Source organism: Phyllobates terribilis, unplaced genomic scaffold, assembly GCF_046119375.1.
Source record: "Phyllobates terribilis strain yellow unplaced genomic scaffold, ASM4611937v1 Scaffold_11__3_contigs__length_659146591, whole genome shotgun sequence".
Classification (NCBI taxonomy): domain Eukaryota; kingdom Metazoa; phylum Chordata; class Amphibia; order Anura; family Dendrobatidae; genus Phyllobates; species Phyllobates terribilis.
The window spans coordinates 597216271-597241196 of record NW_027362771.1 but is presented as its reverse complement, the minus strand read 5'-3'; the positions used below and the strand labels follow the sequence as shown (position 1 = coordinate 597241196).

Sequence of the window (24926 nt, the reverse complement as noted above, 5' to 3'; positions counted from 1 at the left end):
GCATGGGGCCTTATGTGGGGGCCAGTATTCTGTATGGAGCGTTATATGGGGGCCAGTATTCTGTATGGAGCGTTATATGGGGGCCAGTATCCTGTATGGAGTGTTATATGGGGGCCAGTATCCTCTATGGAGCATTATATGGGGGCCAGTATCCTGTATGGAGCATTATATGGGGGCCAGTATCCTGTATGAAGCATTGTATGGGGGCCAGTATTCTATATGGAGCGATTCGCCGCTTTCTGAGCTACTGTGGAATTTACAATAGATATCGGTCATGTAATGTAAGAATTGAAATCTTTGGCATTGTACTAATATATATATATATATATATATATATATATATATATATATAATATATATATATTTCTCTGTGGTATCTGTGCATCATGAATCGTGGTATGTGTTAAAGGGGCCCACTGAGACTCTTTCACCCAGGGCCCACAAAAACCTGGAGCCGGCCCTTGCAGCCATAGAGTGTCCGCTAATCTTCACACAGACTTTTCTTAGCCAGGGCTGCTTCTTGGCAGGGTTGGATGGGCCCACAAGAGAGCCGGAGAATGCTCCGGTGGGCCCTGGCTTCTCCTTCAGGAGAGTTCATAGTGCAAACCTTGCAGCTGCTATGGGGCTCTTGAGTGGGGGAGAAAGGTGGGCCCTCAGAATCAAATCATCTGGTGGGCCCAATATTCTTCAGTCTGGCACTGCTTCTCGGTGAGAGTTGTATTTCACCACAGCCATATTCTTTAGCTCGGTGAAAGGACTGGCATAGAGGGAAATCATATCTACTCCGGCTGTCATTTCTCCTGGGAAGTCCTCTAATGCAGCTTGTTCCATAAGCAACAGCAGCCCGTCCAACATCAGCTCGCACTTCTCGGTGGTGCTTCGACACACAAAGATCTTTCTTTACGCCTTGAATTTCATGACTGCAGAGTTGGGCAATGCAAAGGAGAGGAGAACCACCGAATGTCAGGTCCAAAAATCAATCAAACATTGGCTATATATAAAAGACCTTTATTCACAGAATGGTCATAGTGGTATTACAGACACAAGATTGTCCGCAATCACAAGCATATGCATACGTCGATATGGTGAATAGGCATAATCAAATTGGATCACAATAAACAGGTGTACAATAATTGCAATATACATAATCAATTTGGATCCCAATAGGATAATAAAATAATTTGGTATATAACAATAGCAATGAATATGTCAAAGCCAGTCTAGCAATTATAACACAGATGGCAGTGCTTGGTGCACAATAATATATGCGGTGACACGTTTGTATTATGATTTAATAATTGATGTTATGATTCGATATCTGGACTATATCCTCTTATGTATGTTCACATAAGGCTACTTACAAGCCTTGTCTGTTCAGTGCGCTTGCGCAGCCTGTGCTCCAGGTGCCGGCTGGCTCCGTATCTTTGTGTCCGGAGGCTCGGGTCACATGGACCTGACGCAATCGGTCACATGACGCGGGTACCCGCAGGTCCTGGTCCCTCCTGGCTGCGCACGCGCAATTATCCTGATGGACCACATCACATGGTCTAGGACATACATCGCAGATACTGTTAGACAGGTTCAAGTGTCCGCCCCCACTGACTGACATACTAGGGCACTTCCGGTTTCAGTTTAGACGGCCGGATACACGCTCATTCTGCCGGCACCTCATGTGATTGGCCACACTCACCTTTTTTAATCGTAGTTGGTTCTAAGAAACAACACTCCCTGACGAAGGACGCTCTGTCCGAAACGCGCGTCGGGGTTGTGCCGCAATCCCTTCATTTGGACCCAACAACCGGGTATAGTCAGTCATTTTGGCCTCCTCCCTTGTTATATTGCATGAGCACTATATAGTTACAATATCCCCCTTTATAACAGCACATCTATATGAGCGGATAGATATTGACTTATATATCACAGTTGGTTGTGTATGGTGCCTGGTGACATCATTACTCATATACTTACTTGAAGTAGCCATTATATATCATTGGTACTATTATTATTTTTTGTCACCACATATATTATTGTGCACCAAGCACTGCCATCTGTGTTATAATTGCTAGACTGCTTTGACATATTCATTGCTATTGTTATATACCAAATTATTTTATTATCCTATTGGGATCCAAATTGATTATGTATATTGCAATTATTGTACACCTGTTTATTGTGATCCAATTTGATTATGCCTATTCACCAGATTGACGTTGTATGCATATGCTTGTGATTGCGGACAATCTTGTGTCTGTAATACCCCTATGACCATTCTGTGAATAAAGGTCTTTTATATATAGCCAATGTTTGATTGATTTTTGGACCTGACATTGGGTGGTTCTCCTCTCCTTTGTGTTCTCATCTGAATAGTCTGCCATTTATTGTGTCCACACAGTATACAATCTACTTGTATGGATCTTTTATATTGACCAATGAGTCTCTATTGAAATTTCCCATTATTGTGGATTTTCTTAAGAGCCTCTTGTGCTAAGAGTTGGGCAATGGCCTGATCTGCAATGCGATGCTTTTTGAGAAATAACTTGCATAAGCAAATCCATTGTTTAGGCCACTGAAGGTCATCATTAAGTGAAACTCGTACAGCTTTCCCGCAGAGTGAAAGAGGGGTATCAAGACTTCCAAGACAGACAAGACTTCCCTGTCCTCACCAAAAGGATGACTGTCCATGTTTTCTTCCTCATCCTCCTCCTCCTTCTTCATCACCCAATCAGCATTGAGATGAGATGAGGCTTGGCTGTGTAACATCACCCTGTATAGTTCCGTGCTCAGCCTGCACTGCCTCCTCTTTAACTGTGAGCAGAGAGCATTTCAGTAGACAGAGAAGCGGCATGGTGACGCAAATTATGGTGTCATTGCCGCTCACCATCTTGGTGGAGTCCTCAAAGTTTTGGAGGACAGCACAGATGTCAGACATCCATGTCCACTCCTGAGGTCTTATGTGCAGAGGCTGACCTGAATGCCTATGGGCATGTTGAAGCTGGTACTCAACAACTGCCTTCTGCTGCTCACAGAAGTTGTGGCTGATTTTCTGAAATGGGCTCACACGTGGCGTACTTTCACAAGCAGCTCTGGCAGATCTGGGTAGGTTTTGAAAAATCGCTGAACCACTAAGTTGAGCACATTTAGTGCTTGCTCATCACTAATGTGTACCCCTGTATGGAGAACAATATCAGCACCAAAGAAATAAACAATGAAATACAGCCTGCTTTATATACCATGGTAGTAAGAAAAACAATTTTGATTTTCATCATGTTGTGTGGAGAACAATATCAGCACCCAAAAATTTGAAACTAACGTCTGGCCTGCTTTATGACGTTACTAACAGAAGAAAGTATTTTTTAGTGTGGATGAGGCCTGTATAACATCATCCTGTGTTATCCCATTCCTCGCCCTTAGAGTCACCCTCCTTCTCTTCCTGCCCTGACAGCACAGTACAGTCCATGTGACCCTCAGGTATCTGAGTCTCATCAGGATCACCTCCCTCCCCGGGGGTTAATGTCTGGTGATGAGAGTCAGGAAGCTGCTCGGACCCTACTTCGTCCTGCCCCGAATCCAACCTAAAAAAATTTTGGGCATTGGTGGAGATGCTTTCCTCCTTTTTACTCTGCAAATCGTTGGAGTACACTTCTGATGCCCATGGCATAAAATGTGTGAACAGTTCTGCAGACTCACCCATCTGTGGTTCCCTACAGTCAGTTGGGCGATTGGACAGTTGTGACGCGGGGGGAAGCAAGGGTAATTGGGTGCCACCTCTGAGTACTGTACTGTGTGTGTGATGTTGAGGTGGAGGAAGAGGAGGAGAGGCCACTTGAAGCAGAGCTTGCCATCCACTGGAGCACCTGCTCTTTCTGGTCCTCATCAACAAGGTGGATCGCTGTGGAGTAGCCCGTCCAGTAACAGAAGTTGTCGGTTGTCATTGGATAGGACGTGACAGTGTTGGTTCACTACCAGTGCTTTCACTAACATTACCACCTATCCCACATATACCTTGAACACCAAGCCTATTCCCCATTCCACCATGACCTCTTTTTTTCCCACTGATGTTGCTCAGATAGTGTGATAGGAGCACACTATTAGCAACAAAAAATTAGATTTTTTCTTTTACTGTGCACCAGCTCTGCAGACAGCTGAATTTCAGCTGCACTAAATGACTAGGTGAGATATGGCTTACTGTATCATGTTAGTAACAGGAGAAAGTATTTTTTCCCCTGTATGGAGAACAATATTTGCAACAAAGAATTAAAAGATGAAATGTAGCCTGCTTTATATACCACTGTAGTAAGTAAACCAATTTCAATTTTATCATGTGTACCCCTGTGTGGAGAGCAATATCAGCACCCAAAAATTTGAAACTGACATCTGGCCTTTTGGGCTTCTGTATGACGTTAATAACAGAAGAAAGTATTTTTTTTAGTGTGGATGACCCCTGTATAACATAGCAGATATGTTCCAAACAATTTCAAACTCAGATCTAGCCTGCTGTATCAGGTTTGTCACAGAAAAAAAAATATTTTTTTACTCTGCATGAGCTCTGTACACAGCTGAATTTCACCGCCACAAAACAACAAGGTGAGATATGGCTTGCTGTAACTGAAAAAAATATGTTTTTTTACTCTTCAACAGCTCTGCACACAGCTGAATTTCAGCGGCACTAAATGACAAGGTGAGATATGGCTTGGTGTATTACATTACTCACAGAAAAAAAAATATTTTTTTACTCTGCATACAGCTGAATTTCACTGCCACAAAATGACAAAGTGGGCTACTATGGTGTGCTGTATCACGTTAGCAACTGAAAAAAATAGATTTTTAAAGGTGAACTCGTGCATGGAGTATAATAGAAGCAGTGCACAACAGAGTTCTATGACATGGGCCCTGCTGTCTTTGTCTGGACCTTAGTAATGGCACAAGAAAAAAAAATCTACTGGAAGGTCGATTTCACTGCCACACAGGACACTAGCTATCTAAACTATATGACTTAGAAGCAACCGCCTATCTAGCAAGATTAAATCTCTAATGAATCCAGGAGCAGCGTCAGCAGAACCATCTGTGACCTGTTATAATGACAAAATGGCACTAACATAACATGTCTGCTCTTTATATAGACATGTGATTTCAGCAGCCAATGGCACAAGCCCTTGTGCCTGGACAGAGTGGATGCTTCCTGCGCCCTGATTGGCTAGCCGCAATTTGCACACATAAAGTTAGGAAAAAGGGTGGTCAAACCAGTGGCAGTCTTGATGTAAAGCAAATGTCCGACTACGCCACCCGTGGATTGCGGTCAGTGGGGACCGCCGCCGCGCTGCAGACCGCTGAGGCTGATGTTGTTTGCGCAGCTGAGTATGGGATAACTCCCCACGGGAGAAGTATTGCCTCAGGGCAGCTAATGTGAGAGATGATGGGAGTGATGGTGTGAGCGTCCCAGTGCTAATGGTGCTGGTGCGGCGAGGAACCACAGAGACGTGCGGTTGCAGTTTTCAATGCTTTACTCACAGTTGTTGTTCATGTCAATGCTGCAGGCGATGACTGCCCGAGCCGTGCTGCGTCCACCAGGCAAGGGACTCGGTCAACTCCCAGGTAATTCCAGAGTGTGGTTCAGAGCTCCCTTCTCTACCTTTCTCTGGCCGTGCCCACCAGTGACCCACCTTTGTCCAGCTTCCTCGGGCCTTCTGTTGGCGAAACCTCTCCCGGTTTCCCTGACCCTATACGGTATGCCTTTCTGGTGGATGTAGTGAGGGGTCGCACCAAGATGTGGTAACAACCTCCGGTCTTTGGCTGAGGAATCTGTTGCCTCCACCAATTTGGGTTCCGGTACCCTGTTCTGCCAACCCTTCACCCTGTATCTCCTCTGGGCATATGGGGTTCCTTCTGTCCTCGTGTCTCTGGGCCTTTCTCTGTGTTCCTTGCTTCCTTTCTCCTCTGTTCCAGTTCCTTTCTTACTTTCCTTTCCGCTCCTTCTCCTCTCTCTTTCTGCTGTTTCTGGCCTCCACTCCAGGCCTGCCTCTGGAGCTGGGCCCAGACTGAGCCACAGCTCCCTGTCAGCCCTCTCTGGCTGAACTCCTGTCTTCTTCTCCTCCTCTCTGAACTGGCTGGACTGAACTGGTCTGAACTCTGTTCTAAGATGGTGCCCACCTTATATACCTCCTTCTGACACCCGAGCCCAGGTGACTAGCAACCAATGGGCTCCTACCTATGCCCAGAGACCCACCCCTATCTGCTCCTACACCACTGGGTTTTCCTCCCCCTCCCCACTCCAGCCAGGGACAGATGCTGTCGTGCCTGCACTTCTATCTTGTGGGAGCACCGTTGAGCTGTCCCTCGGAAATGGGGTGTGTGTGGTGCATGCAGCTAACTGAGTCCTGGTCCACACTCCATCCTTACCCGGGAGTGGAATATCACACCTCTGGTTTGAGGTGCAATACCCCTGTAGCAGCCGAGCCCTCGGGGTTCTACATTTCCATTTTTGAGATCGGGCTGAAGGAGCGATCGTTTTTTTGCTCTCTGAGCTGTAGTTTTGATACATTTTGGGGAAGATGCAACGTTTTGATCTCTTTTTATTGCATTTTTTGGATGTGCGGCAACCAAAAACCCACATTTCTGGCATTTTGATTTATTTTTCTGATCAATTTGTATTTAAGAAATTAATATTTTAATAGATCAGACTTTTTTGGACCGGGGAATACCAAACATTAGTGTTGAGCGAGCATGCTCGACACTGCTCGTTACTCGCCCGAGCATCACGCTACTCGGGATGTTCGGCGAGCACTGAGGATTTCCGGGTTACTCGGACGGGAGCTCGGGTCTCCGCCATGCACGTTTGGCGCTCTTTACAGAGCCAATGAACATGCAGGGATTGCCAGCCAGTCACTGTAATGCCGCAGCCATGTTGTTTGTGGGCATTACAGTGATTGGCTGGCCGCATAGCGTCATCTCAAGTATTTAAAACCGGGCGCCGCCATCTTGGACATAGTCGCTCCGGATCAGACAGTGTAGAGAGGGTGCTGCTGAGTTAGGGAGAGATATATAGTGCGAAATAGTTAGTGTAGGGTCTGTAAAGGCTGCCAAATCAAACAAACAGTCCTTCTCAGGATTAATATCCATCCCAGATATCAGGCAGGCAGGCTGTATAGGAGACACAGTGGTTATACCAGCAAACGCTGCATTACAGTCCTGTGTGCTCCTGTTGGTCAAATTGCTAGACTTATCACCCGGTCTCAGGGGCCAGGAAAATTTTTTTTTTTTTTCATCTAAATCCTGTATTTTTTTTTTCCTCAGTCAGACTGTCCAAATACGTGTCTTATTAACCTTTTGGCATTCCCCCCCCACCCCTCCAAAAAAAATTGAGTGTTTCTGTGACTGGTCAGACACCAATATATCTGTTTAAAAGAGTCTGGTGTAGGCCAGAGAAAAAGATCTGTGGTTTTGCAGTTCCACGGGTCAAATCTCTGTATTATCCTGTTTTTGGCATTTTTTGCCGTAAAAAAACCCTGTAATAGTGTCTCCCTGACTGGTCAGATACCAATATATCTGTTTAAAAGAGTCTGGTGTAGGCCAGAGGAATAGAACTGTGGTTTTCCTCTTCCACAGTTCTAATCTACTTTTTATTACCCTTTTCCCATTGATAGTGCGAGTGTAAGCTATTTTAATTCATTTACAATGGGCAAGGCGTGTGGCAAGTGATGTGGAACTGGACGTTCTGGTGATGGTGCATGTAGAGGACGGGGCCGTGGCCAAGGTGAAAATGTGCCACAACCAACAGTCACATCTTCTCGCTCCCACTTCTTGACCGAATTACTAGGGAAGCACACTACAACACCAGTATTGCGAACTGATCAGTGTGAACAGGTTATTAATTGGATAGCAGACAATACTTCCAGTTACCTGGGCACCACCACCTCCGGTCTTTCCTCCACACGGTCAAGTTTTAGTAGCCGTGAGTCTCGACCGCATACTCCTCCTCATCCTGATGCTCCTTCCTCTCACCATGCCGAGTGTCGTCAGACAGCAACTGATCCCACACTTGGACACTCTGAAGAGCTGTTCACTGGTACATTTCCATATTTGTGCCCCTCGCCTGCTCCGCTTGAAGTGGTGGAAGAGGAGATCCCATGTAGCGATGCCCAAATATTTGAACAGCCACGGCCACAGGAAGTCGACGCTGGAAATTTGTCACAAGAGGTGGACGATGACGAGACACAATTGCCACGAAGTGAGTAGGAGGATCATAGTGACCAAGTTGAAGAGGAGGAGGTGGTGGATGATCTAGTAACTGACCCAACGTGGCAGGAGGACACGCAGAGCGAGGCCAGCAGCACACAGGGTGAGGGAGGCAGAGTACCCCAACAGGCAGAAAGAAGCAGTATGGTGGCCGCAGACAAAAGGCGGGCAATAGTTTCCCGTAACACCAACACGAGGGACGTTGCCAGTGCAACCGGTTGGTCTTCCAGAGTCTGGAATTTTTTTAAAGACTCTGCTGATAACCCCAAAAAGCCATTTGTACCACCTGCCATGCCAGCATAAACAGGGGTGACAAAACTACCAGCCTGACCACCACCAGCATGATCAGGCACATGGCAGCAAAGCACCCGACTTTATGGGGCGAACCCCAGGGTCCACGACCAATGTCAGCTGGTGACACCACTGCTTCTTCCACTGTTGTGCGTGTAATAGAACCCCCTGTTGTGCTTGCAAGGCAATCCCCTGTCCATACTGCATGCAAAGATGCCCCCTCCTCTCAGTCTTCACTTGTGATGGCAGTTTCTCAAGAAACAGCATCAACGTCCACGTCCCACCGCAGCGTTCAATTGTCCATATCCCAGAGCTTTGAACGAAAGCGCAAATTCACAGCCAACGCCCCACAGGCCACAGTCCTAAATTCGCACATTTCACGACAGCTTGCATTGAAAATGCTGCCTTTTAGGCTGATGGAGACGGAATCCTTCCGCAACTTATGGCGGTGGCCGTCCCTCAGTACTCGGTCCCCAGCCGACACTATATTGCCCGGTGTGCCATCCCCGCACTACACAAGCAAGTGTCCCAAAACATCTGCCGTGCCCTCAACAACACAGTTACTGGGAGAGTCCTCATGACAACGGACACGTGGACAAGTGCTTGTGGCCAGGGACGGTACATATCTTTGACGGCACACTGGGTAAACATAGTGGAAGTGGGGACCCAGTCGGACCTTGGGACGCAACATCCTCCCCACACCAAGGATTGCGGGCCCTATGTCAGTCAGAGTTGCCCCCACAGTGTACAGCTCCTGCGCATCATCCTCCTCCTCCTCCTCCTCATGTTCAGCCTCCATCTCAGATATCACCACATCAGTTACAAGCTGGAAGCACTGCAGTACTGCCTCCGCCAAGCGGCAACAGGCTGTGCTGAAACTCATAAGCTTAGGTGAGAAGCCTCACACTGCTTGTGAGTTGTGGACAGCTGTGAAAGAGCAGGCAGATCTGTGGCTGAGACAGCTGAACCTACATTCAGGCATGGTCATGTGTGACAATGGACGTAACCTGGTGGTGGCTCTGAGGCGAGGCGAGATCACACACGTACCATGCCTGGCTCATGTGTTTAACCTCGTGGTTCAGCGGTTTCTTAAATCGTACCCCGAGTTGCCAGATCTGCTCGTCAAAGTACGCTGCCCCTCAGCTCATTTTCGCAAGTCGGCTACAGCTTCCGCCGCCCTTGCTGTGTTGCAGCACCGTTTGCAGCTTCCATCACACCGACTGGTGTGTGATGTCCCCACATGTTGGAACTCTACCCTCCATATGTTGCAAAGGATTTGTGAGCAGTTGTGGAGTACCAGCTGCAACAAGGCCGTCGATATTCAGGTCAGACTCCACACATAAGACCTCAGGAGTGGACCTGGAAGTCGGACATATGTACCATCCTGACAAACTTTGAGGAGTCCACCAAGATGGTGAGTGGTGATGACGCCATCATTAGCGTCAGCATCCCACTTATCTGTCTTCTTCAACGTTCTCTGCAGAGAATTAAAGAGGAGGCATCGCAGCCAGAGTATGATGAGATGGATCAAGAACCTGTACTGGGTGATTACACACAGCCCAGCCTCATCTCATCCCAATGTACATTGGGGGACAATGAGGTAGAGGAGGAGGAAGAACAGGAGCTGGTATCATGCGCTGTAGACGGTAGTACCATTACAACTGTCATACAGACGGTTCAGCATTGGTGGCCTGAGGACAGGGGGGAGGAGGAGGAGGAGAGCATGGTCAGTTGTCATCTTGGTGAGGACACGGACATCTTGCCCGTTACCAGTCTGGCACGCATGGCTGACTTTATGTTACGCTGCCTTAACCGTGACCCTCGCGTTGTCAAAATGTTGGGTGACAGTCATTACTGGTTGGTGACACTTTTAGACCCCCGCTACAAGGAGAACTTTCACTCTCTTATTCCTGAGGTGGAGAGGTCTACAAAAGTGGGGCTGTACCAGAAGGCCCTTGCTACAGAACTGTTAAAAAAAATTCCCATCTGAACATGCTAGCGGCAGAGGTCACAGTTCGTTGACCAACCAAGTCGTACAGGTGAGAGAGACGCAACTCCAATCCAGCAGAGGCAGGGGAACACTGTCAACATTCTGGGACAGTTTTCTGGGACCCGCCCAGCTTACAGGCCCTGAGGCGCGGGGTACTCTCACAAGGAGTGGAAAGCTTCAAAAGATGAGGGAGTACCTTGCCGACCGTACCAGCGTCCTCCGTGATTCCTCTGTGCCTTTTAATTATTGGGTATCCAAGCTGGACACTTGGAATGAACTCGCTCTGTACGCCTTGGAGGTCCTGGCCTGCCCTGCCGCTAGCGTGTTATCGGAGCGTGTTTTTAGTGCCGCTGGCGGAATTATAACTGATAAGCGCACTCGCCTGTCAACTGACAATGCTGACAAGCTCACCCTTATCAAAATGAACAAGGGCTGGATTGGGCCAGACTTCTCATCACCACCAAATGACAGCAGAGTAACATAAAGTCAAATCCACTGTGTTATTTCGGGAGGTGTATTCCCATGCACCACTTCACACCCACACATGGGTATATGTATACGCTTCCTCATTTCGGCTGTATTTTTGCTCTTCTCCTTATCCTCAGCCTCCACCCCCACTATACCACCAGGGTGACCGTGGTCCGTGTTGCCAGCATTGCAAGTTCCTCCGTCCTAATTTTTGGCAGCTTTTGCTTGGAAGGCATAGGCAAAGACTATGGGAGACCCACTCCCCAATAATGGGAATAATGATTTTAATTAGCTGTACTGCATGGCTCTTGTAAGGGCATGAAAACCGTCTTGTTAAGCTACTGCGACCTCCATAATTCTTCCAAGGGGCATTGATATTGTCTTTTTATTCCACTGCGAACTCCACGTCTCTTCCAAGGGGCATGAAAACCGTCTTGTTAAGCTACTGCGACCTCCACCACTTTTTCAAGGGGCATTGATATTGTCTTTTTATTCCACTGCGAACTCCACCATTCTTCCAAGGGGCATGAAAACCGTCTTGTTAAGCTACTGCGTCCTCCACCATTCTTCCAAGGGGCATTAAAACCTTCTTGTTAAGCTACTGCGACCTCCACCACTTTTCTCAGAGGAATTGATATTGTCTTTTTATTCCACTGTGACCTCCACCACTTTTCCCAGGGGCATTGATATTGTCTTTTTATTCCACTGTGACCTCCACGTCTATTCCAAGGGGCTTAACACCGTCTTGTTAAGCTACTGTGACGTCCACCACTTTTTCAAGGGGCATTGATATTGTCTTTTTATTCCACTGCGACCTCCACCACATTTCCCAGGGGCATTGATATTGTCTTTTTATTCCACTGCGACTTCCACGTCTCTTCCAAGGGGCATTAAAACCGTCTTGTTAAGCTCCTGCGACCTCCACCACTTTTCCCAGGGGCATTAAAACCGTCTTGTTAAGCTACTGCGACCTCCACCACTTTTTCAAGGGGCATTGATATTGTCTTTTTATTCCACTGCGAACTCCACCATTCTTCCAACGGGCATTGCATCTCCTCCTAATTTTAGTCAGCTTTTCTTTTCAATGCAACACTAAGGGAGACCCACTCCCCAATAATGGGTAGAAGGTTTTTAGTATGCTGTAATCCACGTCTGTTTCAAGGGGCATTGCAGTTCCTCATAATTTTTGGAAAGCCTTCCATTCACTGCTTAGGCCAACAGTGCACAGGAGACCCAGCTGCTATAAATGGAAAAAACGGTTTAGTTAAGGCCCTCTGACCTCCATGTCACTTCCAAGGGGCATTGGAGTGCCTCGAAATTTTTGGTAGGCATTGCACTCACTGCATGCACTATAACTGTGTAGACGAACCGATCCTTTTGGTACAGAAACATATCCTACAAGACATGTGTGGTTGACTGGTCTGATATTGAAGTGAATGGTCCCTGTTCCTCCTGCTCTTTCTCCTTTGCCACCACCTCATCCATCGTTCATCACCTGAAGCTTTGTTTTAATGGGAGTCATAGAACTGGGATAGTAGCAGGAAAACATCCAGCAATCCTCGGAGAAGGTAGGATATGCGCCAAAACGCTGACCACCTCAGGCCTATTCGCTACTACATACATGCATTTGCATTCCAAGAAAACAAAGCAGATGCTAACTTTCATCATCATCATGTTCCTCACCTTGGCACTCTCAACTCCCCTGATGGAGAAGCCAGGGCCCACTGGAGGAGTCTGGTTCTCTGGTGAGCTCGTCCAATGCTGCCCTAAAGCAGGCCGGGCTAAGAAAAGTGTGGGCGGAAGTTCCAAGGAGAAATAGGGGCGGCTGGGGACCGTTTATGGACACCCGGACCGTGTGTGGACGCCCAGCCTCGGGGCGGCTGGGGACCGAGGATGGACACCCGGCCACCCCCTGGCGACTGGGGACCGAGCGTGGACACCTGGCCGCCGGGCGGCTGGGGACTGAGAATGGATACCTCGCTGCCAAAGCAGCCATGAGGTAGTGGCCAGCTTCGGCCTCCTCCAAACTAAAAGGCCCCATTTCAAGTACAAGCTAGCAGTATGGCATTGCAGCCTGGGGGTGGGTGGGTGGCAGGCTGCACACTTACGCTTGCATTGCAAGGAATGGGGGAGGTACAATTGAACACTGCCCTGGGACAAGGACTTGCACGGGGATAGTTGCAAGTCTGCATCTTCTGATGCTGAAAGGATCACTTCTGATGGGCACACTTTTAGGCTGTGACCTGGGAGTCAGAGATGCTTCCAGCGGTCTTCCCCATGCTGTTCCCGTGTCTTTTCAGTACTGTATGCATGTGTCACACAGCACATGGCCAGATAAGGTTGTAAAATGTTAAAATGACATTTCCCGGTGAATGCATTTGTCACGGTTGAAAGCAATACAAAAGTGCAAAAACGCATAAAAAATGCTACTTGTGAACATAGCCCAAGGTGTGGAGGAGTATTTTTGGTTATTTATTTTACCTTATACACAAGTCTTTACACTGGAAAGGAACTTCCTTAACATATTTCACAGGAAAGCAGTTTCAGTTTCGTTTTTGAACGTTTTATTGTGAGCCTGTAAAAGTGGCTTAATACCTCTGACCATGTTGTTGACAGCAGTGACCTGGGGGTCATAAATGCTTCCTGGGGCAATCCCCATGCTGCCCCCATGTCTTTTGAGCACCGTCACTATCGTTTTGGGCACTTAGGCTTTCTACAGACTGCCGGGGGTGCCGCCGCAAAAATGTTCGAGTCTGCCATAGACTAACATTGGGCTCGTTGCTCGGGTCCAGCACCCGAGTATCACGGCGAGCTTTGAGCACCCGAGCATTTTAGTGCTCGCTCAACACTACCAAACATGCTTCTTTTTTTATTTTTTTACATTTCTTTATTTTTGGATGTGGAAAATCGGGGTGATTTAAACTTTCAAGTTTTGTTTGGTTTTAATATTTTTAACAATATTTTTTTTCATCTTTTACTTTTCACTTTATCTTTTGGCCCCTTACAGGACTTAAACCTGTGATCATCTGATCGCTTCTACTATGTGCAGCGTTTATTTGGAATTGTATCTCGCAGTAATAACCACAATCCTCAATGAAGTCCATCCTATGTCTGGCCTTCACTGGAGTGCCAAGAGGGCAGAGACAGAGAAGGTCCTCAGCCGTCATGGCAAACCATTGAGACCCCGTGCTCTCATGGTAAGTAAGGCGATGGGAACCCGAACTGACGCCCCAGCTGGACTGTACTGTTTAAATGCCTTTGTCAGAAACTAGCAGCAGCATTTAAGCAGTTAACAGCAGCAATCGACGCTCTGGTTGCTGCTATTCGAAGCAGGTGCCAGCTGTATAACACATCTGGCACTCACTGTGTATGGTGCAAGCTCAGCTCCTCAGACCACTCTGTACACCTTCTCCATAGCAGTTTATATGTCATGGAGTGGGATAGCATTAAAGGGGTATTTCCGGTCTACACAAATTATCATCTATTTACTTGTTAGGGGATAGCTGTTATATCGGACCCCATAGATGGTCAAATTGGAGGATTTGTGGCCTCTTTTTTCCTGGCTGCCAGACTGTGGCGATGTATGGCACAGCACATCGCATGCCCATCCTGCGCTTCATTGGTCGCCTCCTGCTCACGGCCATTGGAGAATGTTCTGGTGATCGGTGGGGAGACCCAATGAAAAAGTGATCAATTGATAAAAGAATAAATAAAAATATAATTATATAGAAATAATAAGTTCTGATTTTCAAACACTATTAACCCCTTCACGTCCCGGCCAAACTTACATTTCTGCATTTCCATTTTTTCCTCCCCTTCTTCCCCAGAGCCATAATTCTTTTATTTTTCTGTCCAAATAGACATATCAGGGCTTGTTTTTTTCCGGGACGTGTTAGACTTTCGAATGGCACCATTCATTTTACCACACAGTGTACTGGAAAACGGGAAAAAATTCCAAGTGGGGAAAAATTGTGAAAAAAAAAACACAATTCTGAGATTTTGTTTCTTGGGAATTGTCTTTACAGTGTATATGTTGTCATAAAAATGACCTCCCAATATGATTTTGCCCATCAGTACGATTATGGCGATACCAAACATGTCCAGTTTTTTTTATTATTTTAGAGGTGAAAAAAAAACAAATTTGCCCCAAAAATTATTTATGGGTTGTGTCGCCATTTTCTGAGACCCGTAAAGTTTTTATTTTTCTATTGTTTTTTTCTTATTTTTTCCTAGGTGAGACAAAGTTTTTATTGATGCCATTTTGGAATAGATATAACTTTTTGATCACTTGTTACATCATTTTTTGTGGAATTGCAGCAACAAAAAAAAATAAATGTAATTTTGGCGTTCTTGATTTTTGAATGTTTATGGTGTTTTACCGATCAGGTAATTATTTTTATATTTTTATCCGACTTTTCTGAATGCGATGACACCACATATGGACATTTTTTATATAGTTATTATTAACGGGGGAAAGAAGGGTAATTTGAGCTTTTATGTTTTTTTATTTATTTATTTTTTAAAACATTTATTTTTTTACTTTTCACTGTCCTTTTAAGTCCCCTTAGGGGACTTATGCTATACACAGCAATTCTATAGTATAGCTACATGTAGTAAAAATCACAGTCTCCTTTGAAGTCCGCCTATGACAAGCCCGGAGGTCTTCAATAGACCTCTGGCTGTCATGACAAATCCCTCGGTGACCCACGATCACATCATGGGCACGCCGATGGGCGCATGTTAAGATTTTGACAGCGGTATTTAACAGGTTAACAGTTGCGGGGGGAATTTTTTCCCCCATCCCAGAGGAACATGAGCTGTAAATTAACCCAAATAAAAACTACTCAGTTTTTACATCAGGTGTGAATTCAGACTAAGAAGCCACCAAGGTGTTTACAGGATATGAAGTTAAAGTTTAATTAGATCAATAAAAACAGTAATAAATGTCCCCACCCAGCGAGACCCCTCCATGATTTATACTCGTCTTCACCAAAACGGAAGTGATACTGATATAGAAATGATGACTGGAAAATTAAAAAACAAACCACAAGATGAGACAACCTGGAGGCACCAAGAGCGACACGACAATGCTACACCTAACAGAGAAGACTGTATGGATATTTTTTCTCAGAAATTATTGCTGTCTTTTATCCATTTTTTTGGGGTGAGGGGGTTCAAATTTCTGTGGATTTGCTTTTACAACTGTAATAATTGCATGTAAGTGTAGGTTATTTATATTCTATATCTATAGGATCAGAAAATACTTTGTTATTGCACCAAGTCACTTTTTTCTTACACCTTTTCAAAGTATATTTCATTACACCTTGCCTCTGATTCATCTCCTAAATGGGGGGTCTGCAGTTTAGCGCGTTGTCAAATGCATGCCGCCAATTTTTAGCCAATTTTTAGCCCTTTTTTGTGCTGTTGTGCTTGTGCCACACACTTGCTTTTACCCCTCTTGCTTTTACCCCTCTTGCTTTTACCCCTCTTGCTTTTACCCCTCTTGCTTTTACCCCTCTTGCTTTTACCCCTCTTGCTTTTACCCTACACACTTGCTTTTTCCTCTCTTGCTTTTACCCCTCTTGGCTTTCACCCCTCTTGCTTTTACCCCTCATGTCTGAGCCTTTAGGTGCGGTGTTCTCCGTCGCCCCCCCCCCCCATTTGCACCAATTTCCAATTTTTACATGTGTTAAAATTAAGCAATTCTTCGTCTTATTTTTGCAGCTTTCTTTAACATTTCTTCATTTCCGATGACCAATCACTCTCTGATAGTTGCATCTATCCTCTGTGGTGGGCTCCCGGCTCTTGGACAATTTCCTACTTTCTCTTTCTTTTCTTACTATGTAATCTGTCATTTTTCATGAGTACAGGGTTAAGCTGTTCTTCCGTTCTCTGGAAATGATTCCAGTTTGCATCTGTTTTTCTCACTACAAAACAATCGCTCTCCTCTTTCTACGCACTCAGTCTTTTAGTGATATTTGTGTTTTTAGCCGTTCATTAATACTTTATCTAGAATTAGTCTTGCACTTGTATTTCCAGCGGCGCTGACCCCCAGGGGTGAGTAATATGTCTCGTTACTTATGTAATAAACTTCTGCTATATACGGTATAAAACACATCGTTACTCTTCCCGACACCGGAAGTCAAAAATTAATCAGTCATATTTTAGCTAATTTTTACTCTTGCAGAAAACCTAAAAACACAGTCCTGGACTACAACCCCCATCAAGTATTAGAGCCCATCCCTTACACTATGTTGCCCCACGTACTTACCCCTCCAATCCATCCCATACAGCAGAGCAGGAGCAGGAGTCGCTTGCTGGTCCACATCTGTGACTGTCTGAGGACGGGTGTATGACAGCCAGAGTCACTACCCCGGACACACCTAACTTTCCCCGCAGCTGATATAGCTGCCAGCACTTTATCTGCTCACACTCAGCCCCACAGTATGCTCACACAGCTCGGCTGATATTTTTGGATTTGTTTATAATGATGAGAAGCTGGTAATAAAACTTCTCAATGTTAAAGCAAAATTAATAATTTGCATGCTGTGCCACACAGGTAAGACACTTATACTTTGGGGCTATACCATGTAAATCGTGTGGCTCCATGAAAAAAGTGCAAACTGCCCAACCCCGAATTAAAAAAAGTTCAGTGGAGTAGGTAGGGTCACAGCACAGAGGGGCAAACCTCCCAATCTTTAAAGACAAACAGAGGGACATGTATTGTGGCACTGACACAAAAATGGTGCAGCCGCTGGAGCCCCTCAGTGTTCTCACCCACTACAATTCCACTTTCATGGAATGCATGAATAAGAAGCCTCCAAAAATGCTCCCCACACACAGCATGATGCTGCCTACAGTCCCCACCACACGCTGATTATGATGCTCCCAATTAAGAAAGGTGTTCCTACAGTGACCCCAACACAGTATGATGTCCGCACAGTCACCCCAGCAAAGTATGATGCTCCCATATTGGCCCCAACACAGAAGTATGCCCCCACAGTACCAACAATACAAAATTTTGCCCCCACAGTACCAACAACACAGAATTATCCCCCACAGTACCAACAACACAGAATTATGCTTCCACAGTACCAACAACACAGAATTATGCTCCCACAGGGCCCCCAACACAGTATGATGTCCACACACTGCGCTGACAGGGTATGATGCCCCCACATTGGCTCCAATACAGAATGATGCTCCCACAATACCAGCAATATAGAACTACAGTACAGACCAAATGTTTGGACACACCTTCTCATTTAAAGATTTTTCTGTATTTTCATGACTATGAAAATTGTACATTCGCACTGAAGGCATCAAAGCTATGAATTAACACATGTGGAATTATATACTTAACAAAAAAGTGTGAAACAACTGAAAATATGTCTTATATTCTAGGTTCTTCAACGGAGCCCCCTTTTGCCTTGATGACTGCTTTGCACACTCTTGGCATTCTCTTGATGAGCTTCAAGAGGTAGTCACCGGAAATGGTCTTCCAACAATCTTGAAGGAGTTCCCAGAGATGCTTAGCACTTGTTGGCCCTTTTGCCTTCACTCTGCGGTCCAGCTCACCCCAAACCATCTCGATTGGGTTCAGGTCTGGTGACTGTGGAGGCCAGGTCATCTGGCGTAGCACCCCATCACTCTCCTTCTTGGTCAAATAGCTCTTACACAGCCTGGAGGTGTGTTTGGGGTCATTGTCCTGTTGAAAAATAAATGATGGTCCAACTAAACGCAAACCGGATGGAATAGCATGCCGCTGCAAGATGCTGTGGTAGCCATCCTGGTTCAGTATGCCTTCAATTTTTAATAAATCCCCAACAGTGTCACCAGCAAAGCACCCCCACACCATCACACCTCATCCTCCATGCTCCACGGTGGGAACCAGGCATGTAGAGTCCATCCGTTCACCTTTTCTGCGTCGCACAAAGACACGGTGGTTGGAACCAAAGATCTCAAATTTGGACTCATCAGACCAAAGCACAGATTTCCACTGGTCTAATGTCCATTCCTTGTGTTCTTTAGCCCAAACAAGTCTCTTCTGCTTGTTGCCTGTCTTTAGCAGTGGTTTCCTAGCAGCTATTTTACCATGAAGGCCTGCTGCACAAAGTCTCCTCTCAACAGTTGTTGAAGAGATGTGTCTGCTGCTAGAACTCTGTGTGGCATTGACCTGGTCTCTAATCTGAGCTGCTGTTAACCTGCGATTTCTGAGGCTGGTGACTCGGATAAACATCCTCAGAAGCAGAGGTGACTCTTGGTCTTCCTTTCCTGAAGCGGTCCTCATGTGAGCCACTTTCTTTGTAGCACCTGATGGTTTTTGCAACTGCACTTGGGGACACTTTCAAAGTTTGCCCAATTTTTCGCACTGACTGACCTTCATTTCTTAAAGTAATGATGGCCACTCATTTTTCTTTACTTAGCTGCTTTTTTCTTGCCATAATACAAATTCTAACAGTCTATTCAGTAGGACTATCAACTGTGTATCCACCAGACTTCTGCACAACACAACTGATGGTCGCAACCCCATTTATAAGGCAAGAAATTCCACTTATTAAACCTGACAGGGCACACCTGTGATGTGAAAACCATTTCCAGTGACTACCTCTTGAAGCTCATCAAGAGAATGCCAAGAGTGTGCAAAGCAGTCATCAAAGCAAAAGGTGGCTACTTTGAAGAACCTAGAATATAAGACATATTTTCAGTAGTTTCACACTTTTTTGTTAAGTATATAATTCCACATGTGTTAATTCATAGTTTTGATGCCTTCAGTGTGAATGTACAATTTTCATAGTCATGAAAAATCTTTAAATGAGTGTGTCCAAACTTTTGGTCTGTACTGTATGTATCCAAATGAGGGTTTCGTCCAGGTGGAGGTGTCCAATCTGACCTGTTCTTGGTTGTCAAGATCCCTTTTCCTTCAGTTAGGGTGGGTTCTGAATCTTCTGTAGCATTGAAGTATTCCCTCAGGCGCAGTCTCCTGAAATAATTTTCCATATCACTACAGAGTTCAGTTTTATCTAGGGCCTTAGTAGGACAAAATGAGAGTCCTCTAGAAAGCACAGCCAACTCCGCTTTGTTGGGTGTATAATCTAAGAGATTGATGACACAGATGCTTCTGTGTCTGGAATGGAGTGGTTGTCCAAATTGTCAGGTTTTGGCTTTGTTTTGTAACTGTTTTCATAGTGTCCTGAGTTTAGGCGCAATCTGTGCAGCTTCTTTTCCTTATTATGAATCAGAAGGGTCCGTAGTTTGTTTTAGTATTGCTGTAATTTTTGTGTGGCGCCCCTGAGGGTTCAGTCGCCACAGAGGTACTCCACCTCACCCAGAGGTGTGGTGTCTCTTTCTCTCAGGTACGGAGGGAGTTCTGCCCGGAACCCCAACCACCTACATCCAACACTACACTGCTCCAGGCCGGCTGGAAGGGCAAGATGCATGTGCACAGTGCTGAGCCCTGTCCCTGGCTGGAGTGGGGGAAACCCAAAGGTAGGGGGAACCAGTAGTGGGTGTGGGTGGAGGAAGCAGTTTAGGGGAGCACCATAGAAGGAGATATAAAAAGGGAAGCCATCTTAGGGTGGCAGAAGAGTGAGAGAGGACAGTCAGTCAGGGAGCAGAGTCTCTTTAGGAGCTCTGCTCCACAAGTAGGGCCCAGTCCTAGAGGCCCAGGTGGGGAGCAGAGGAGTAGGCTCCGATCCAAATAAGGGATCCTAGGGGGTACGGCGAGTGCAGGACAGCACCTATACGCCCCGAATCTGTCAGAAGACAGAGGGATCATAGGCCGCAAGAAGGGGACCGGCCCTTAGTCCAGCCGTGTTACTCTACATCTCGGCTGGGAAAACTGGAGGCTTCTGGCTTATATAGTCAGTTGCTGAAGCCTCATTCTAATCCCCGTGAGCAGGGCCGGCGTCAGCACCCGGCGCACCCGGGCAAGTGCGGTGGGGTGCCGGTGTCAGCTCCCGCCACACCCCCCCCCCCCAGCGCTTGCTCAGGGCCCCGGCAGCCGGCACAATACTTACCCCTCCCCGTGCCTCCGCAGCGTCTTCCGCGTCCTCTGACTGTGACGTCTCGGGTCAGAGGGCGCGGTGATGTCTTTACACTGCGCGCGCTCTCTCCTGACCTGTCACAGTGCAGAGCGGGAAGGCGCGGGTGACGCTGGAGTCCAGAGCAGCACCAGCAGCAGGTAAGAAGTGAGGTGAGTATTGGATTTTTTCTTTTTTTCATGTATGAGGGCATGGGGCATTATATGGTGGGGGTGTGTGTGACATCCTGCATGGGGCATTATAAGGGAGGGGGGGTGTGTGACAGCCTGCATGGGGCATTAATTATAAGGTGAGGGGGGGTGCGACATCCTGCATGGGGCATTATAAAAGGGGGAGGGGGGGGAAGTGGCATCCTGCATGGGGCATTATAAGGGGCGGGGGGGTGACATCCTGCATGGGGCATTATAAGGAGGGTGGGTATGTGACATACTGCATAGAGCATTATAAGGAGGGTGGGTGTGTGACATCCTGCATGGGGCATTAAAGGGGGTGAAGTGACATCCTGCAAGGGGCATTATATGGGGGGGGAGGTGACATCCTGCATGAGACATTATATGGAGGGGGGAGAGGTGACATCCTGCATAGGGCATTAAAAGGGGGGGTTACATCGTGCATGGGGCATTATAAGGGGGGTGACATCCTGCATCGGGCATTATAAGGGGGGAACAGCCTGCATGGAGCGTTATATGGGGGCCAATATTCTGTATGGAGCGTTATATGGGGGCCAGTATCCTGTATGGAGCGTTATATTGGGACTAGTATCCTGTATAGAGCGTTATATGGGGACCAGTATCCTGTATGGAGCGTTATATGGAGACCAGTATCCTGTATGGAGCTTTAAATGGGGACTAGTATCCTGTATGGAGCGTTATATGGGGACCAGTATCCTGTATGGAGCGTTATATGGGGACCAGTATCCTGTATGGAGCTTTATATGGGGACCAGTATCCTGTATGGAGCATTTTATGGGGGCCAGTATTCTGTATGGAGCTTTATATGGGGACCAGTATCCTGTATGGAGCATTATATGGGCGCTAGTATCCTGTATGGAGCATTATATGGGGACCAGTATCCTGTATGGAGCATTTTATGGGGGTCAGTATCCTGTATGGAGCATTATATGGGGTCCATTATACTGTATGGAGGACTATACTGTCCAGTCTGCACTGTGCGCTGTGAGGATTCGCCGGTTTCTGAGCTATTGTAGAATTTACAATAGATTTCGCTCATGTAATGTAGTAAGTGAAATCTTTGCATTGTACTATATATATAAATTTCTCTGTGGTATCTGTGCATCATGAATCGTGGTATGTGCTAAAGGGGCCCACTGAGACTCTTTCGCCCAGGGCCAACGAAAACCTCGAGCCGGCCCTGGCCGTGAGGGTCAAGCAGGTCCGGGAACTCCAACAAGACAGGAGGGACTTCAGAGCACCCGAGCGGGATTGAGAGTGGGAAGCGCAGGGCAAGAGGGAGAATGACCCAGCGTGAAGACGGTCTAGCTAGGAACACAAGAAAGTGGGGTTCTGTCAGGTGCTCCCAATCTGCCTGAGGAAGAGCTGAACCCCTGCCTGGTGAACGCAGCGCGACGTGGGAGGCTAGCACCCATATAGTGCACCAGTGGAACTGTCATAAGAACTGTGAGTAAAGACACGGATGACTGCAACCGTACTGCCTCCGTCCATTCTTTCATATGCGCCCTCTTGCCCCCCAGCACTACAACGCCCAGCACAACCTACACATCCTACACTGCCCTGGAGCTAGCTCTACCTGTGGAGAGCCACACCATCCCTGCTGCAGCAACACCAGCTCCAGAGGACTGCTCCGCAGCGGCAGCTCCTTTTGGCCGTATTCCACAGGTGGCGTCACAAACACTTCCAAAAACTACAAAACCCCATATAAATAATATTCCCCTTTTTGTTGACCGCCCTGGGCCATGGACCGGTCCAGCCACCGTGATATCCCCCACCAGCATCCATAGGCCCGGCTGCCGAGTACCCCATGGCCCTGGGGGCGCGTCATTTGCTCTGTGTTTTCTGTAAGTGTTTTCCTCCGAGTTTCAAATTGCCCTTGGACTTTACTCTTGATGCTGTAGAAGACATGCAAAAGGTGGCTCCTTAGTCTCTCAGAAGTCCTGTGGCAAAGGTTTTGTGCATAATGAGTATTGTAGGTATGAAGAATTGGGTTTGTAATCCAGAGTCCTTTGGGAATTAGATTCTCCTTTTTTGCATTTAGATAAGAAAAAAATGTCACTGTCCAATTGTGCACGTTTCTTCAGAAGTGGCTTAAGTTCCATGAAGATGCGGTACATTCTGGTATCCTCCATTTTGATATAGGGAAAATATATATTCTTGCACCGTGTTAGCCAGTAGATAGAAAAATATTTAGATTTGAGAGTCCTCAGTGGTTGATACCTTTTAATGGCTAACTGAAAAGATGGTAACAAATTGCAAGCTTTCGAGACTACTCAGGCCTCTTCATCAGGCATAGTATACCACAAAATCTGGTAAGTCACATATTTATACACAATAAGACACACAAGAAAAAAAAATGCAATAGGTAAGACAGGTGGTGGAAAACAGAGTTATCATGGAAGAGATAAACAGTTCCGGCTATAAATATTTTAGCAGTTAATAGATAAGGAGTGTGAAGGTTTTATTGCCCTGTGACCAGGTCCAGTGTTGTGATGGCCTCAGAAGTCTTTCTCTTTGAGATTTGAAGTTACCTTTTAATACCAGTAATTTCATATCTTTTCTGCTGTGATCAGGGGAACAAAAATGCTTGGCTACAGGTAGATCTATTCTTTTCTCTTTTATTGTGTGGTGATGATGATTCATCCTTGTTCTAAGTTTTTGCCCTGTCTCCCCTACATAAAGACCCCCAGCTGGACATTTGGTACATATAATTAAGTACACTACATTAGATGTGATACAGCTGAACGTACCTGGGATCTTATAGTCCTGATGTAAATTGGGGATCTTTATCTTGGTTGTGGTCATTATAAACGGACAGGTTTTACATTTTTTTCTGGTTGCAAGGAAAGGTACCTGTAGCTGGTGGAGATGACAGGGAGCTTCTGACAATGATGCTTCTTAGATTTGGGGGCTGCCTGAAACACAGAAGTGGGGGGTCTGGAAATATGAATTGTAATCGGGCATCTTTTTGTAGTAAGTGTGGCACCCTGCTGCGCACAGGTACCACAGGACCCAGGGTGCATGGACGGACTTCTCCACAAGAGGCCCTCACTACATACAAACACCTCCAACCTTCCACCTCACACCACCAGAGGGAACCCGTTAGGGATATATATGGAGGGTGGAGCCAGGCAGTTAGTTAGTTGTAGTCAGACTGAGAGAGAGTCTGGGAGCGTGCTGACGCTGAGAGCAGCGAAGACGCAGCTCGTCTGCTGCTGAGTTCTGAGGGCCCCGAGTGTGGCCGAAGGCAAGAGGAGAAAGGAGAGATGAGTTGAGGGGGCAGAGGAGCATCATAGGCTCACTCCAGTATACAAACCGGACACTGGGTCCGCGCCTACAGGGTCCTTTATACCCAGTAGGGATCACCGGCATTCCAGGAGGACTACAAGTCCCTGGACGACCTGAAGCTAGACCCATTACAGGACCAGGAACCACAAGGCCCTAGCATTCAGGGAGAGTGGTTACCAGCAGAAGGTCCTACTACCGAGCGACAGGTGAAGGAACAGCACGACACATAAGCTAGGCCCAGTTGCAGGCTGGCCAGGAGCATATAGAGAGGCAGACATGGACCAGGAGGCCTTACACCCGCTCACTGGGGAGAAGTCCTGAAGTGCACCCATCCTACTGAGTACCTTGGACCGTACCTGACATCCGCACCAGTAAAGGTATTGAAGCGAATCCCCTGTCTCTGTCAGTTACTCCTGCTGCGCC

At 46.7% G+C, this 24926-nt stretch overlaps 1 protein-coding gene across 5 annotated transcripts in view; it reads right to left on the bottom strand.

Annotated features, from left to right (window-relative positions):
- The window catches only part of LOC141167088 (NXPE family member 3-like), a 159376-nt gene extending 141787 nt beyond the window's left edge, over positions 1-17589 (bottom strand). For all 5 annotated transcript variants that reach the window (XM_073654430.1, XM_073654431.1, XM_073654432.1 and 2 more), the window contains exon 1: positions 17253-17589. In XM_073654430.1, the coding sequence (XP_073510531.1) occupies positions 17253-17309 (57 nt within the window). In that variant the 5' untranslated portion in view covers positions 17310-17589. The remainder of the gene's footprint in view (positions 1-17252) is intronic.
- Positions 17590-24926: the final 7337 nt, after the last annotated feature.